The sequence below is a fragment of the Macaca mulatta genome, chromosome 1 (genome assembly GCF_049350105.2).
Source record: "Macaca mulatta isolate MMU2019108-1 chromosome 1, T2T-MMU8v2.0, whole genome shotgun sequence".
In the NCBI taxonomy this organism is placed as follows: Eukaryota; Metazoa; Chordata; class Mammalia; order Primates; family Cercopithecidae; genus Macaca; species Macaca mulatta.
In genome coordinates this window covers 142,549,550-142,567,811 of record NC_133406.1, presented here as the reverse complement: position 1 = coordinate 142,567,811, position 18,262 = coordinate 142,549,550, and the positions used below count along the sequence as shown (strand labels likewise).

The window sequence follows — 18,262 nt, the reverse complement described above, 5'->3', positions numbered from 1 at the left end:
GAAGTTTTAATTTTGTTTCTGTGTTTGTTTTGAGATGAGAGTCTCACTATGTTCCCCAGGCTGGTCTCAAACTCCTGCACTCAAGCAATCCTCCCTCAGCCTCCTGAGTAGACAGGACTACAGGTACATGCTACCACACCAAGCTCAGAATTGTTTATATTTGATGAAGTCCATCTTATCAATAATTTATTTTATAAATCTAGCCTTTGATGTTGTACCTAAAAAGTCGTTGCCTAACCCAAGGTCATCTAGATTTCCTCCCATGTTATTTTCTAAGAGTTCTGTAGTTTTGCATTTTACATTGAGGTTTATGATCCATCTTTAATTATTTTTTTAATGGGTGTACGTACGGTCTGTTTCCAGATTCACTTTTTTACATATGGAAGTAGGGTGGTACAAACATCATTTGTTGAAAAGACTATCCTTTTCCATTGTATTGCCTTTGCTTTTTTGTCAAAGATAAGTTGGCCATATTTATGTGTGTCTATTTCTGGGCTCTCTATTCTGTTTTAGTGATCTATTGTCTATTACTTTAACAATACCGCACTATCTTGATTACTGCAGCTTTACAGTAAGTCTTAAAGTCAGTTAGTCTGAGTCCTCCAAATTTGTTGTTCAATATTATGCTCTTTTGCCTCTCTATGTAAACTTTAAAATCCATTTGTCAATATCTATAAAATAGTTTCCTCATATTTTGATTTGGGATTGCACTGACTCTACAGATCAAACTGGGAAGACCTGACATCTTGAAAATACTAAGTCTTCTATTTGGAAACCTGGAATATGTCTATATGTCTCCATTTACTTAGTATTTTTTATTTATTTCATCACAGTATCATAGTCTTTCTCATATACATCTTATACATATTTTATTAGATTGATATCTAAGCATTTCGTTTTTAAGGATGCAAATGTAAATGGTATATTTTTAATGTCAAATTCTAATCATTTATTGTTATTGGAAAGGAAAGTGGCTGACTTTTGTATATTAATCTTATATCCCTTTTTGCCATAATTGTGTATTAATTTCAGGGGTTTTTCTGTTGATTCTTTGGAATTTTCTACATAGACAATTCTGTCAACCGCTAACAAAGACAGTTTTATTTTTTCCTTCTCTGTGTATATTTCATTTCCTTTTCTTGTCTTATAACATTGTATTTGTGTTCTTTTTAAAGTGTTCCCTTCCCCACAAATATTGTATCATGTGGACTATTTTAAGATTATTTTAATAGGCACTAAGATTTTGATTAATTTCAAAATTCCTGGACTCCAGCGATATGCTTAAATAAAGTAGTAAAAGTCACCAAGGAAAACAGTTCTACCTTAGTGATAAAGAAGAATAATTATTTAAAAGTGAATATCCTTTTTAAAATTTTACTTATTTTTTTTACTTTGTAAGTGATATATTTTTTTTAATTTTACTTTTACGTTTTTTAATATTGTGGGTACACAGTACACCCTTCAGGAACATGTTTAATATTCATTTTCTTGCATATTCATTCTGTGATTTCTCACCTTTCATTCATCTAGAAAGTGCATTTATTTCATCAGTCCAAATCGACTTTACCAGTATTTTCTCCATAATTTTCACATTACTTTGAAGCAAGGGAGAGATTAAACTGATACTTAAAATGGAAAGATTGCAATGCAGAGAGGAGCCCTAAGTCTCCTCACCTTCTGGAGACAGAAACAGTACAATTTTCTATAGTGCTCTATAAATGAAAAAGGAGAAAGCATTGTAAATAAAAGTATATCTACCAATTCAAATTTGACGGTAACTCTTGCTCGTTTTAACCTTTCTTGTTTTCTATAACAGTACATAATGAAAATAAACATAAATGTTTGATAGCTGTAATTATTCCTCAGTTACTCTGTTTGTTCTAATTAAACAAACAATAGCAAATACATGCTATAGGGAAGTCATGAGAAGTAAAATATTCTTGGAAATTTTAGAATATCTCTACTAGTTGAAGGATGAATTCTAACAGTATGGTAGTATTCTGCATACCTCATAAGAGGATTATACTCTTGCAAGTGTTTAGCTTGATTTCATTATAAAACAAAAATAATTTCTGGTAATTTCTAAAGGAATGTTATTTCATCAGTGTAGGTCTAAGATAAATCTTAATAAAAATATTACATCAGTTTTTCTTTTGCTAGTTTCAGTTTCTTGAGTTACTTAATTAGTGGGATGAATGTCTCATTACCTTTTGAATGCCTGAATGGGGAAAGACTGCTATTTGTGCATCCAAAAGTAAGTTACCTGAAATTACATACCTTCTAGGAGATGCTTCTATGTAATTTTCTTTGTTATTTGTTTCCTTTTGTAAAACAAGTCAAAGGAAATACTGAGTACATACTAATCACTGCATTCATCCTTTGAAAAGAAATATACTTGGGCTCCTTGAGAAATAGTTTTCTTCACAACAATTAGACCAGGAACACCAAAAGTGAGAACTGTGTTTCAAATGTATTAGAAATGATAAAAACTTCATGTCATGTCAAATTTTTAGTTATCAAAATTATTACTGTATTAGTAATTCTCAAAAAATTTTTCCATAATTTTCATATTATTAAAATAGACATTGAGAGGTACAACTGACAGGTTAAAAATACCGTGTTAGCTGAAATCAGAATATTCTTTCATTCAATTTCCTTTTCAATTTGGTAGGTATTGTTTATGTACCTTCTATGTCCTAGACACCAGTATGAATAAAAACATAGACTCTCCAGTAAGTAGCTCCCTGGATAATAGAGCACTAATATGTCTTATTTTTAATAAAATATATTACTGTGCAGCCTGTCTGGTACAGGGTTAATTTTCACAAATGGTGCTCTCAGAATATTCGAGAAGGTAAAACCTACCCGGAAGAGAAATTGACACATAAGTCAAATCTTAAAAACAACAACAAAAAATATATATTAGAGAGTACTTTGCCTTTCTAAATACCAATTCTGAAAATTAAAAGAGCAATGATTACTTCAGCAATTTATTGTGAGGGTTAGAGTCAATGGTGATAGCTTCTTGTGATGAATGTCTTCTCTTTACAAGGCACTCTCTGGGGAACTTAACATTTGTATTTCCAATCCTAAAAACCTTTGACTTTAGGTATCATTGTTCATTTTCTATGCAAAGGAACTGACTCACAAGATTATTCGAACATTAAGTCCATGTTATTATGACTATACAAAGGTTATATTGGGGATTTGATAAACAAATTGAATAAAATGGTTTAAACTGACCAAATATAGTTGAAAACGTAAGTGTTTATAGTTTGGTTATGACAAACTTTACTCATCCAAAATCATATGTTCAGGACACTTACATTAGCCCGCAGATAGGCAAAATCATCTACCACAAAGCCTGTTATAGAATAAAGTGCTGAATATTTCATGTAATTTATCAAATACAGTACTGAAAGTTAAAAATAATGTAGTCGAATGAGTATTTGAAGTTAGTTTTCTACTAAATGTGTATCACTTTTACACCATTTTAAAGTCAAAAAATCTTAAGTTGAATCACTAAGTTGGGGACTATCTGCACACTTATAAGTCACTGTTTTTTAGTACATGGTCAGTTTTGATAAATGGTCTGCAAGTGCATGGAAAAGATGCACTTGTTCTATGTTAGTCAGGCTCAGAAAACTATAGATTTCTTAAATCAATCTAATAAACTTTATACAAATAAACCTTACAAATTTTGAGTAAGGTTATGTTGTCATGTGTATAAATGTTTATGAATATTACACCTTTTGATTTTTTCTTTTTATTATTTTTATCTTCCAAAACACTTCCTTGTCAATATTATAAAACTTTTTTCATATCTTTATTTTTAAAACCTCAAAATAAGTTATTATTATTCTGGGATCAATATTTAATTATATTCACAACCATATTTTTACACATTGTTTATTTTCTTCTTTTTTCCACATTTGTTTCCTTCCTTCTAAAGAATAACTCTTAGTAGATGCTGATGAGAAATCTAAGGTCAGAGTAATTGTCATTTGGTTTTTCAAGTAATCTGCTTTCCCTTTATCTTGAAGTTCTGATTCTCATTATCTTTAGTATTGCACAATATTACCACAACCCTGTGTCTAGGTGAAGACCTTTCATCTTTCCTTTCTTCTGGAAAATTTTCCACCATAACTGCTTTAAGGCTCCTCCTGTGTCAGTCTCTCTCTCTCTACTTTAAGACCTCCCCTTACATGTGTATTGGAGACTTAGAAGCTTCTGAACTTCTCTATTAAACTTTTCATTTATTCGTATCTCTTTATTGTATTCTGGTTGAACACTCAGATAATATTTTTATTTTTTATTTCTTTAGTTCTGCAATTTGTGCCTCTATCCAGCCCAAAACTGACCTTTTCTATTGAGATTGTCATTACAGTGTAAATCAAGTCAACTATTCTTTATATTAAACTCACTGCTGATTTCTTTTTATTTTATCTCATTTTAGGATATTAATTTATACATATTAATTTTAAGGGCCTGATTATAATACTATTTGTGTTTCATTAGAATAAAGTCAGGTACCATCAGGTAAGTCTTTAAATTATCACTGATAAATTATCTTTCCTAACGTAGTAGTTTCCACCTTTTTGTTTCTCATTTACACTGAGTGAATTTTTTCTCTTTCATTGCACTCCCCCTATGGCTTCATATCAGGTATGTGGTGGCCTTCAATCAACAATACTCCTATCCCTCTCTCCCACTGCAGAACCAAGTTTCGTAAAGTCCAGGATTCCAGTTCAAGGTATTAGAGGTATCACAGAACCAAATCACTGTGCCATAGACACATGCCCACAACACCTGCTGTACAGCTGTCTCTGCTTCTTTCTGCAGCTTTCTATAAGCCCCAGCTCTTTACAGCAGTTGCACCTATTTTTTTAAACTTTCTATGAGGTGGAGTTGAGTCCCATCCTCTACCATGCAAGATGTTTTGGGCACTTATTACCCTAGACCACTCCCCAGCAGAAGTTAGCAGAGAATAACTAAGTCTCCATGTTTTTATACCATTTCTGGCACAAAAGGTATTTATATTTCCTTTTCAGTTCACCTCTTATTTTTTTTTTTCTACTTTCATTAAATTTTATTTATCATTGTTATTTGGAGATAAATGGGTGGCTTTAAATGTTAACTTAAAAGCATCATGCCTTTTACAAGTGATTCATGTTGATACAATAATATTGCTTTATACTACTGTATATTATCATTCATCAAATATTTTTATGAAAGTATATGTTTTTAAGTTGTTGAAGCTTAAACCAATGAATCTTTTAAAACTGTAAATTGCCCATGAAATTGTATATATTTACATTTATTTTTAAAAACTAACCTAGAAAAAACTAACAGCAAATAATTTTAACCATGCAATTTTGGTAAAATTTAAAGTTATTGCCCCCAAATCACTGTAGCTTATTTTTAAGCTCTGAATATCAAGATACAGTTTTAAAGCAAACTAAAATATTGTGATGAAAATCATCTAGCAATTCATCTGGCCCTATAGTTTTATTATAAGTCATTGTGCCAGTAAGGACTATTTTAACAGATTTCTAAAGATTTCTGGAGAAGAATGTCAGATATTTAGTGAATTCTATCAAGACATTATTCTTTTCTATTAATCACTTCATTAAGAGAAAAAGGAGAGACACAAATCAAGTCTTGAAAGTTGTTACTTGTATTTGCATTCCAGACAGAGACATTTTACCCAGGTAAAAAATACTTATTTTATTAGTGCTTAATGCATATTTTTCATCTATATCTTACTTCCCTCAGAAATAATTCACCTTTGTGTTTGAGGGTTGGGTGTGGGTGAAAAACATTCATAAATAATTGATAGAAGTAGTATAGAGAAATCTATATTAAAGCTATTTTAAATAGAAGTAGTATAGAGAAATCTCATTTAAAGTGATAAAACTTTGGGATAATAGGGCAAGTGTGACATACAATCAATCTAACAAACTATAGTCTAATCTATATCCTATTTATAAATGACCTGAAAAAAGTTATTAGCTATATATATTAATAATTTTTCATTAGATTACAAACATGAACTGATAGATTTTATTGATCAGTTTGTCAAACTGTATCATAAATGTGCCAGGTTTATTCCTAAATTTACTTGTATACCACCTTTCACAAAATCACACTTAGGCATTCCAAAATAAAATAAAACTGCAGATAAACACTTTACGCTTCAAAGTCCCTCATCACACAGACCTCCCTATTTATTTATTTATTTATTTATTTATTTATTGAGATGGAGTATCACTCTCTCACCAGGCTGGTGTGTAGTGGTGGGATCTCGGCTCACTACAACCTCTGCCTTCCGGGTTCAAGTGATTCTCCTGCCTCAGTCTCGTGAGTAGCTGAGACTACAGGTGCACACCACCATGGCTGGCTAATTTTTTATTTTTTTATTTTTATTTTTTTTAGTAGAGACAGAGTTTCACCATGTTGGCCAGGATGGTCTTGATCTGACCTTGTGATCTACCTGCCTCGGCCTCCCAAAGTGTTGGGATTACAGGCATGACCCACCACGCCGGGCCTGCATAGATCCCTTTTAAGGCCTTGTATTTAAATTTTTCAGTAGTGCTATAATGTAATTTCTAAAGAAGGAACCCAACATTTTGTTATCTGAAGCACCATAAAACTTAGATTCACTCCTGGCTACAGAAGTTAAAAAAATAAAGAACAACAACAACAACAAAAAAAAACACTACTAGACCATATGTGTTGGTCTTACCCAACGTATTTCAATGTAGTTGCTTCATATCTAACAGAAAAACAAGGACTTGTGAGGTATGGTGACTAAGTATATTTGGCTAGCCTAGGAGATGCAACCGTCGCCTTACAGCTAGAAAACCGGGGTTTACAGTGAGGCTCTGCCTTTGACTAGTAACATTATCTGGGGCAAGTTAGAGTTTGCGAAATAATGAAAATTAAACCACTAGCCTTGTATTCTAGATTTGCCTCTCACTAGATGTGAGGTTGTGGAAGTTAATTAATTTCATGGAGCTTTCTGTTACTCATATGTAAAATGGAAATAACAACATTACTTTGGAGAGTTATTTTGAGGATTAGTCAAGCTCTAAATAAAGTACTTAACATTGTGCAGGACACTGGGAGTTTATTTAACATTAGCTGTGATTTTGTAATCACTTCGATTCTTAATTTCCTTATGTCCAAAATGGAAAAAACATTACCTGGTTTGCATGCCCTCAAGCACTGTTTATCAGCATTTTAGAGTGAGATATTACAAAAATGTACCGAAGCACTATGCAAATACAGTATAACTGCATTTTCTCCCTGCCTGATACTTTCATTTGCACTAAGGTCTAATCACCTCCTAAACCATGTGACAAAAATTAATGAAAATTGGACTATAAGTCCAAGGATGCCAATGTAAACATATATGTCTTATTGCATTTACCACATTATTTCAATTGTTGGCTTTGATTATTTCCTGAGAAACTACAATGTTTCCTAGGACTTGTAGTAAAGAAGCAGTCTACAACAACACATAGTACTGATCGATGCCCAATCAATGTTAGTTTGATTAACTGAATCCTTACCTAGTGGGCTCTTATTACACTGGATATTCACATAAGCCAGTTTGCCTGGGGTGGTCTTAGTTTACTTCTGCTGTACTGGACTGATTATTAATAATGTCCTGATCATTCTCTAACCTATCTCGGTCATTTGATCATCTTACTTATAAAGCAATCAACATAATACACAGCTGGAGTATTTCCAAACTCACTTTTCAGTTTATGCACAAATACTCATCTCTTTAGTGACTGTTTTAATATGGGGCTTGCACTTAATATTTCCGTCTCCACTCTTCTATTTGATAGATGAAATTTATCACAGAAATACATTATTTCAGAGCAGACCTGCAATACTCTATTGTTCATTAGAATACATATTTCTATATTCTCCTCAAATACAGTTGTAGAACACAAAAGTTTAAGAATTTCAGTGACTTCCATATCCAAGGTGAAGATATGGTAGAAGTAATATTTGCTGTACTAAAACAATCATAACTAATTTGAGTGAACAAGTTCCTTCTCCATTCCCAATTCTTCAAAACTATTACCGGGTTTAAACAAAACATAAATGTTGATGTAATTTAAATAATTGTTAAACGTTCTTTAATATAGCCTCATAACACTTGACATATTTATTGTATTAGTGTATATTTACTGGACTAATTTAACTTGAACTGTATCTACCCTTGATAAAATATAGAAATAAATGTTTACAGTCCCTTAGAATATATAGTATATTATTTCTTTAACCCTTAAGAAATATCCCATCTTCATATTATTAAAGCATAAGAATAGTTCACAAAATTATAAAAATGGTAAATCAAGAATAAAACACCCCATCATATATAAAAATATAAAACTGTAGCAATTAATACATTTTGCATCAGTGAATGGATGCATAAATAGATCAATGTAAAAAAAAAAACCAAAGAGCTCCGAACCCTGTCAAAAAAAAACAAAAGCAGACAAATTCACACATATTATCTTACCATGTAAAATAAGAGTTACTACAAATCAGTCTGGAAACAAAAAACTACACAATAAATGGAACCGAGTTAACTGGCTTTCTGTAGAGAATCTAGGGTGAGTGTGTTTTATCAATAGATCCCTCCATCACCACATATACCACACAATGTTCAAAGAATAAATTTTTTTAAAAAAGATGAGGAAGATGAATTGTCAATAAACAGATGAGAAAGTTTCTAAACTTCAACATTCATTTGAGAATTCCACATTATTTGTGGAACTATAATTTCTTAGGAAACATAAAACATAGAGCAGATTCATCAATTAATCAGAGTACTTGACTTGGAAAGAGAATATTATGGCCTTTAGTATTTTATCTATAATATATGTTCAATCCAAAGCAAACAAAACAAAGTACATTTTATCAATTACATGAAAAAAATTCTTCAACTTTTTATTTTTTATTTTTAGTTATTATGAATACATTCTAGTTGCAAACGTATATGGTGTACATGTGAAATTATGATAGATGCATACAATGTGTAATGATCAAGTCAGGGTAACTGGGATAGCCAACACTTCAAGCATTTGTCATTTCTTTGTGTTAATGAAAAATCCAATTTAATTCCAGATAGTTAATGGGTACAAAAATACACTTAGATAGAATAAGATCTACTGTTCAGTAGCACAATAGTGTAACTGTAATCATTCATTGTATATTTCAAAGTAATTATTGCATTACTGCAAATAGTACATGCTGATACGACAAGCATTGAGTAAAGTCAAATGAGAGGTGATAGTTTAGAAACCTGTTGAGAGACAAAAGGTAAAATAAAAAAAAAAATTTTAAATGTAAAAAAGGAAAATCTAAAGATAACTCTTTTCTGAATGAGTCACCTGATTTCATCTAGAATTGCATGTCAGTTCCATTCTCTTTTTTGGCTTAAAAAAGCAGAAATTTCTTACATTTAAAAATATTTCAATAGTTTTGGGGGAACAGGTGATTTTTTGTTACACTGATAAGCTCTTTAGTAGTGATTTCTGAGAATTTGGTGCACCCATCACCCAAGTAGTGTACACTGTACCCAATGTGTAGTCTCATCCCTCATCCTGCCACCCACCATTTCTCTTCCCCCTAAGTCCACAAAGTCTATTGTATCATTCTTATGCTTTTGTGTCCTCACAAGTTAGCTTCCACTTATGAGTGAGAACATATGATGTTTGGCTTCCATTCCTGAGTTAATTCACTTAGAAAAATGGTCTCCAACTCCATCTAGGTTGCAGCAAATGCCATTATTTTGTTCCTTTTTATGGCTGAGTAGTATTCCATGGTGTGTGTGTGTGTGTGTGTATGTGTGTGTGTGTATAACATTTTCATTATCCAGTCATTGACTGTTGTGTATTTGGGCTGGTTTCACATTTTTGCAATTGTGAATTGTGCTGCTATAAATGTGTGATCAAGTATTGTTTCATATAATGACCCAGTAGTATGACTGCTGGATCAAATGGTAGATCAACTTTTAGTTCTTTAAGAAATTTCCACACTGTTTTCCATAGTGGTTGTACTAGTTTGCATTCCCACCAGCAGTGTGAAAGTGTTCCCTTTTCAACACATCCATGCCAACATCTATTATTTTTTTTTTATTTTTAAATTATGACCGTTCTTACAGGAGGTGGTATTGCATTCTGGTTTTAATTTGTATTTCCCTGACGACTGGTGATGTTGAGTATTTTTTCACATTTTTGGTGGCCATTTGGTTATCTTCTTCTGAAAATTCTCTATTCATGTCCTTAGCCTACTTTTTGATGGGATTTTTTTTTTTTTTTTTCTGATTTGTTTGAGTTTCTTGTAGATTCTGGATATTAGTACAATAAAAGTATAAAATCTAAATAAAAGTGCTCAGAGGTATATACCATAAAAAAGTATATTTCATAGATATTAGAAAAATCTTAAAAAATGTTTTTGTGAAATAAATTCTATATTTAGATGCCAATATCATAATCCAGTATATTCCTAAAAATTCAGTATTGAGGTGGTAATTTTAAGTATGAATTTTCCAGCTCTCATTCATTTTGACACAGAAATTCTGGAAAATTAGAATTTTTTAATTTTAGTATTTCTAAATTGCCTCCATAACTTTTTAATCAGCAGAAGAGAACTGATTGACATGCAGCTAAATTTCTATGTAAAATTTTTTTTTCAAACTTTAGACAATGGGTAGAAAGATGCATTCTGATTTCCTTCTGCTTTTCCAACAATTCATTAATTAAACTTCAGAGGCAATGAGAGTCTAGGTGGTCTATTCAATGTAAATAATATATGATTCTTTCAAAATTCCAATAAATACACACATTTCAAAATAAAATTGTCAAGGGTTATATTTGTACAGAGAAGTTTAAAAACCATCATGAGATTGATAAAATCTATACCAAACTATTATTTCCAAGTTATTTTATTGAAACAATGTTATGATAGGATTAAAATATTACTAGGGAAAAAAAGTGCCTCCTAGAGTGAGTCACAATCACCCCAGTTGCCTGTTTATGGCATGAACACACCAGTGTGTGAAGGAAGGTCGCTTTTTCACACTGCAAATGTGGAAACGGCAAAAAGTTGAATAGTAATGACAAAACAGGATCCACAAAAAAACCCACAAAGAAAAAAAAAAAAAAAAAAAAAGCAGCTGGCCTCCTGATTCTATGACAGGCTACATGCATCATGTGATGTATTCGTTTTCCTCCAAATCACGTGCTCATGTTCAGCTGGAGAAGAATAAGGTAGGTACCTAACCAATAATGACAGACTACTGAGTTGGTATTTTAAAAATCATTTATAAAGTCACAGGAAAAACAATTTTGAAAAATACCATACTGTTTTAATCTGCTTTCCTAACCTTTGCTTAATTTGGTTGAAAAAACAGATTTGTATTTCTTTAAAGGTCAAAAATCATTGTTTTATCAAACAATCAAAACATAAAATTATTTGCATCATGTTGTACTTCAACTTAAATACTCATGTCAATAGTTTAGTAGTTTGAAATAACATTGTGCACTTTGTACTTTTTTCCATGAATATTAGTGAAAAAGGAGTTACTCGTGTTGTTATTTTTTTACCTTCCTAACAACTTTGAGAGTTGGGTAAATTTAAGTAAACCACACACTGACCTAGGGAATACAGGACTTTCTAAAACCAGGCACCCTAATCAGCCAACCCCAAAAGAAGGACAAAAAGCTTTTCTCAGTAGTTCCCACAAGGACATTTTTTATTTATAATTTGATACTGAAATCACAGTTATACAAAGTATAACTGGAATTAAATAGGCAGACACATTCCTATTCTAAATTCCTTGATGCACTTAAAATGCATCTATTGCAGTCCTAATCTGTGCATAACTCTTCATTAGATGATACTTATGGCAAGACCTAAGTAGGTCCACTCTCAAATTTTACTGAGTTTCTAATAAATTCTGTACTGAGGGCACATATCTCTGTCTTAAATAGACTCCACTCTGGGAATGAGTGGTAGAACCAAGCAAGGGTTCCCAGAGGGATAGTGTTCCCAGAGAAAAGAATTAAAACCATGTGGGAGTTTCCAGAGGAATGGAATAATGTTTCTCTCTCTCTCCCTCTCACTCTCTCTCTCTCACACACACACACATACACATCCTTCTCATGACCAGATCAATGACAAACTAATGATATCATTTTAATTCATTTTGTTTTAAAATGCTGTGATAGTTGATGACCGTTCACTTACTGCATCCTGTGAAAGCTTGCCCCTGCCCTGGTTTAATGAAGAGGGAATGGGTCCCCAAAGAAAGATCAGGAGGAATTCAAGTGAATCTTCTCCATCAACTAAGGATTTTCACAGGTTGTAAAGATTATACTTCATACAGGTCAGGTAAGCCTAATGCAATTGTGAATTTGGTAAGAAAAAAAATTAAATCCCAGAATTTATTGCAACAATTCACAACCTCGAATTGTTTCTATTTTCTTATTCCCAGGAGCTCTTCTTTAGAATTAACCTGTCAGAAAGCACGAAGGGAACAACCCTAATTTATTACTAAAAGCAAAGTGAGACTTAAGCTTGAGGAATATTATGGGAAGGGTCCTAAAATAAAAGAACACATTGTGTTTACGTTGACAAAACCAGATCGGTAAGTCATTAACTAAAAATCTAGTGTTGACAGGCATTTAATTTGACTTTCTAGCCAACTACTCCCCAAAGATTATAAAGTCTTACAACATCCTTCATATAAGCTGATCATTTAAATGATACATGGGAATTAACCTGCTTGTTGACTCCAAATAGGAGACCTCAGAGAGTCCAAGAGTGTCTGGAGAATCAAAGCCCTTTACAAATGATTCATTAAAGAGAAAGCCAGGATCAAAGTCTATGGGATAAATAGAAAAAAAGTGCTTTCATTTTATTTCATTATACATTTTTTGTCCAAATAAAAGACCTGCTTCCAATCTATAAGTTCACAAAATCTAATGACATTATTCATGTTGCTTAATAACATTACTCAGTTTCAGGGTTTCTGAAAATTCTCTAACCTTCATTTCCCAAAGAATGCAACAAAATATGCTGTATTTCAAGCTTTAAGGAGATTAAGGTGAGTTTTGGGGAAAATAATCCATTAAGGAAGATAGCCTTTTCATAAGAGGGTCTCCTTGCCATACTTCCATATAAAGTTAATGAATAAGTTCTATTTTTGGATCATTTAATTTATATAATTTCACTGAAAGTATTTTAATAACCTGCTGGGATTGCAACTAATTTGACATATGGTTTTATAAACGTCATTTTTGTAGCCAAGCTGCTAACAAAAATAAAGTTCATTGTACAAAACATATTTGAGCTGTGTGTCACACTAAAAATGTTGGGTATCAACAGAGCACCAAGGATTAAAGTTATTTTAAGATACTTGTGCATGATGATGGCAGTGGGGGGATGTCATGTCTATATCATACATACCTCAGTAGCAAATTGCTGCAATCCACCAATATTAATGGGTCCCTCTTCAGTGGCATATAAATTGCATCCACCTACACAAAGATCAGAGGTTGGACATACCATTCCACAAGTCAGACCAAGTGGGTTGTCAGAAAAAATCATCTTAGCAGCTCCATAATAGTTCTGCAAAATTGATACAAAATAAAATTTTACTACTTAAAAAATATACTTTAAACAGCCAAATTATGACAAACATTATTTCTTTTACTAGGTAATCAGATCAAAGAGAATGATGTGTATAAGATGCATAGGTTTCACTACCACTATCAGAAACCATCAGTTAAAACTTAGCAGAGTATTTGACACACAGGAATATTCAAAGCACAGTACATTGATAAATGCATAATCAATTTTGGAAAACTGAAGTTTAAAATACAAATGTGCTGTAAATAATTTACATTTATAAGTCATCTAACTGTATCTTGTCACAAATTATTCATTTCATTTTTTAACAAATGTAAATTAGATGGGATTGTTTGAAGAAATTCAAAACCTAAACTTTAAAACAACAACAAAAATAGTTGTACTCAGGTTATCCTCCATTTAACTAAATTAAAAGTAGCCAGAGCTTTCATTATTTTTGGAACATATTATTTCCTGAAAAAAGAATGAATAATAAGCTGAATATCTGGGAGAATGTTTTCCTGTAATCAAAAGGAAGAATTGCATCTGACCAGTACTCTTGAAAACTATCAAGTACATCAAAAACAAGAAAAGTCTGGCAAATTTTAACAGACAAGAGAAGCCTAAGGACACATGACAAATAAATGTATAGCGGTGATTTTTATGATATCCTGGAACAGAAAAAAAATGTAAAAATTAAGAAAATCTGAATAAACTAGGAACTTTAGCTAATAATCATGGATCAATATTATTTCATTAATTGCAACAAATGTACCACACTAATGTAGGGTGTTAATAATAGGGGTAATTATGAGTGCATATGGAAACTCTCTGTACTACTGTCACAATTTTTCCATAAATCTAAAACTGTTCTAAAATACATTTTAAGAATAGAGTTGATAGAATACATACATGAAAAATATACACATAATGCATTTATTTTTCCTTTGGCTTTTATTTATAATAATTTTGAAGGTCTTTCAAAGCATAGACATTGCTTCCATGAAAAGCCTCAGACATAAGTACAAATTCCTTGTGATTACAGAATACTGATGATAACAAAAAGCAACAATGACATTTACTATTTAATGACTCTTTAATATATCCTCAGCACTTTTTTTAAAAGACTTTTATTTACTCTTATCTCCAATTATTTTATTTACTGTTATCATCTCTCACTATATAGGATGCCCATTGCTTGATCAAAAATTCCTAGATGCAAGAAGAGACAGGACCAAATGCCTGATAATAATAAGAAAACAATAAATAAAAGAAGCAAACTCCTAGGTAATCCAGAAATTTAAGTCAGAAAAAAAAGACTTTTAAAAACAACCTTGATGAAAATTCAGGAAAAGAAAAGACCAAAAAAAAAAAAAAAATGAAACAATTAAAAATAGCACCAGAATACTGGAATCTGTTTGAAAAGAATCAAACTGATATTTTAGAACTAAATAAACATTTTAAAATAACAGCTAATGCACAGCTTTCACAGCATTTGTGGTGGTTTAACAGTATTTGTGTTGTTCAGTGTACCTTCAGCAATGAACAGTTACATCTGCCATGTAAGAATGGTTCTTCTACATATATTTTCTGAATATATAGTAAGAATGTGGTATGAAATTAAATTCATGAGTAATAAAACTGAAATATAAAGGGTAAATAATTAGCAAGCAAAGGATCATAAAGCAGATAAGTGGCAGAGGCAGGATTTATACTAAAGCATACTGTTCATGGCGCAATAGATTACAGAATCTAGTTACAGTGATCTTATTCAGCTATGGTCCATATCTTGATGTAAACACACACACACACACACACACACATTCATACACATACAAAAGTTCTTTTCAATATAAGTTGGAGGACACATAGCTAGTCCATTAGATTCATTACACTTTATATTAAGTAGTTTTTATTACATAGTTCTTTTAGTTGTGGTCTTTCCATCAGTTCAATGAAAAGCTTAATAAGTTAAAAGTCTATTTCTTTTAATCAAGAGATTAGGATCTGTTTCTTCCCCCAGATTAGATCAGATTTATCACTGTGTTTGTCAGTCTTTGGTAGTGTCTCTAAAAGAAGTTAATAATAAATCATTAAGCTGTCAAAGTATAATATCCAAAAGTCAACACAGAAATATCTTATACACACAGAAGAAAAATGTGTGAAAGATTATATTTACCTCATCAACAAATAAAGAATAAAGATAGTAAAATCTGAGTCAAGGGCATTTGAGGCTGCCATGGCTTAACTGGTGAATTCTATAAAACACATAATAACAATTTATGCTAATTTCTCACAAATACTTCTAGAACATACAAGAGGGATTTACTCAGGAATGCAAGGTTGGTTTACATCAAAATATACCATATCAGTAGAATAAAAGACAAAAAAAAAATCACACAATCATATTAAAAGATGCAGAAAGGGCACTTGACAAATTCAATATCCCTCATGACAAAAGCTCTCAACCAACTACAAATAGAAAGAAACTTCTTCATCTTAATAAAAGGCCTCTACAAAAACCCACAGTTTACATCTCACTTTACAGTGAAAACTGAATGCTTTCCTCCAAGATCAAGACAAGAACGTTTACTGCACTGGTCAAGGAGTCAAAGTTCCCCAGAGACCCAGAACGAATAAGATGTATGTGGGGGGGGGGGGTGTGTATACATATGTGTGTGTGTGTGTGTGTGTGTGTGTATAAAATATGAGATTTATTATAGGAAACTGGTACACAATTAGGAACCTGCAAATTTCCAGGATCTGCAATTTGAGTTTGCCAGCTGGAGACACAGAAGAGTGAATGTTTTAGTTCAAGTCTCAGTTGGAAGGCCTGAGAACCAGTTAAGTTTTAATTTTAGTTCTAGTCCAAGAGTAGGGGAGAAAGCCAATGTTTCACTTCAAAGGTAGTCAGACAGGAAGAATTCTGTATTTTTCAGGACACAGCTAGCCTTTTTGTTTCATTCAGTCCTTTAACTGATTAGATGAGGCTCACCCACACTTGGGAGGGCTATCTGCTTTACTAACCTGATTTAAATGTCAATCTAATTCAAAAATACTCTCACAGAAACATCCAGGATAAAATTTTACCAAAATACTTGGGCACACAAAGGTTCAATCAATCACACACCTAAAATCAGCCATCACACTAACTTTTACAACTTCTATTCACCATAGCACTTGAAATGTTTACTACATAATTAGGCATAAAAGGAAGGAGGAAGTGACAGAGTGGGGAGGGATGGAGACTGAGAAGAAGAGAGAGGGAGGGAGGGAAGAAGGAAGGGAGGAAGGGAGGGAGGGAAAGAGAGAGAAAGAGAAAGACTGAGAGAGAGAGAGAAGTTATCCAGATTGGAAAGGGAAAAACTATTTCTATTTCCATGTAAAATGATCTTGTATATACAAAACCCTAACTAATCCACTAAAATACTATGAGAAGTAATAAAAGTACAGCAAACTTACAGGATACAAGATTAAGATGCAAATTAATTGTATTTCAATATGTTAGTAAGGAACAAATGAAAAATAAATTAAGACAATTCCATTTACACCAGCAACAAACAAAATAAATTATTCAGAACTATATGTATTAAAAACTATAAAAAGTATCAAATTTACACTCTGAAAATTATAGAAAATTGTTGAAAGGAACTAAATAATATCTAAATAAATGAAAATACATCTCATGATCATGGGCCAAAAGACTAATTACTGGGATGGTTATACTATCCAAATTTATCTAAAATTTCAATACAATCCCTACTAAAATCCCTGCTGATTTTCCAAAAATTGACAAGCTGATCTTAAAATTTGTATGAAAATCCAAAGGATCCAGACTAGCTAAACTGAAAAATAAGAATGAAGCTAGAGGACTAACACTTCCTGATTTCAAAAATTACTGCAAAGCTAACATAACCAAGATAGTATGGTACTGACATGAGGATAAACATGTAGATCAATGTGATATAAGTATGAGTCCAGACAAAAGCCTTCACATTTATGTTCAATTAATTTTTGAAAAGGGATATAAGACAATTCATGGGAAAGAATATTCATTTCAAGAAATGGTGCTGGAATATCCGAATATCCACATGCAAAAGAATGACGCTTGACCCTATCTCACACCAAATACAAAAATGAACTAAAAGTAAATAATAGATCTGGGGGTCTGAGAGGGAATGGACAATAACTGCTAATATGTATGGAGGGTTTTTTTAGGGGTGATAAAATTGTTCTCAAATTGACTGTGGTGATGGTTGAAACTGCAAACGTACTAGACATCAGTGAATTATTAATTTCACTTACATGAAAAAGTATATGGGAAGTGAATATATCTCCTAAAAGCTGTTATGTTTTAAATCATGCATTTAAAGGAAGGGAATTATATGCTCAATTTAATAAAGGAATAATTGCATAAAATAGCTAGATTATATACAAAACTAGACAATGACCTGTAGGGCAATAAAACATAACTTTTGGAGTCATTTTTCTTCAGAACAGAAATTGCATCTCTACTTGACACAAATGTACTAGGTAACATGTATATTCATAGGTTGAATTTTTAACAAAGAATAAACAAAGAAGTTAGCCAATGGTTCTTTCTGCT

At 32.0% G+C, this 18,262-nt stretch overlaps 1 protein-coding gene across 5 annotated transcripts in view; it reads right to left on the bottom strand.

Moving 5' to 3' along the window:
• Positions 1-18,262, bottom strand: part of DPYD (dihydropyrimidine dehydrogenase) — an 860,002-nt gene that overhangs the window by 627,625 nt on the left and 214,115 nt on the right. For all 5 annotated transcript variants that reach the window (XM_077987630.1, XM_015145562.3, XM_077987644.1 and 2 more), the window contains one exon: positions 13,495-13,656. In XM_077987630.1, the coding sequence (XP_077843756.1) occupies positions 13,495-13,656 (162 nt within the window). The remainder of the gene's footprint in view (positions 1-13,494; positions 13,657-18,262) is intronic.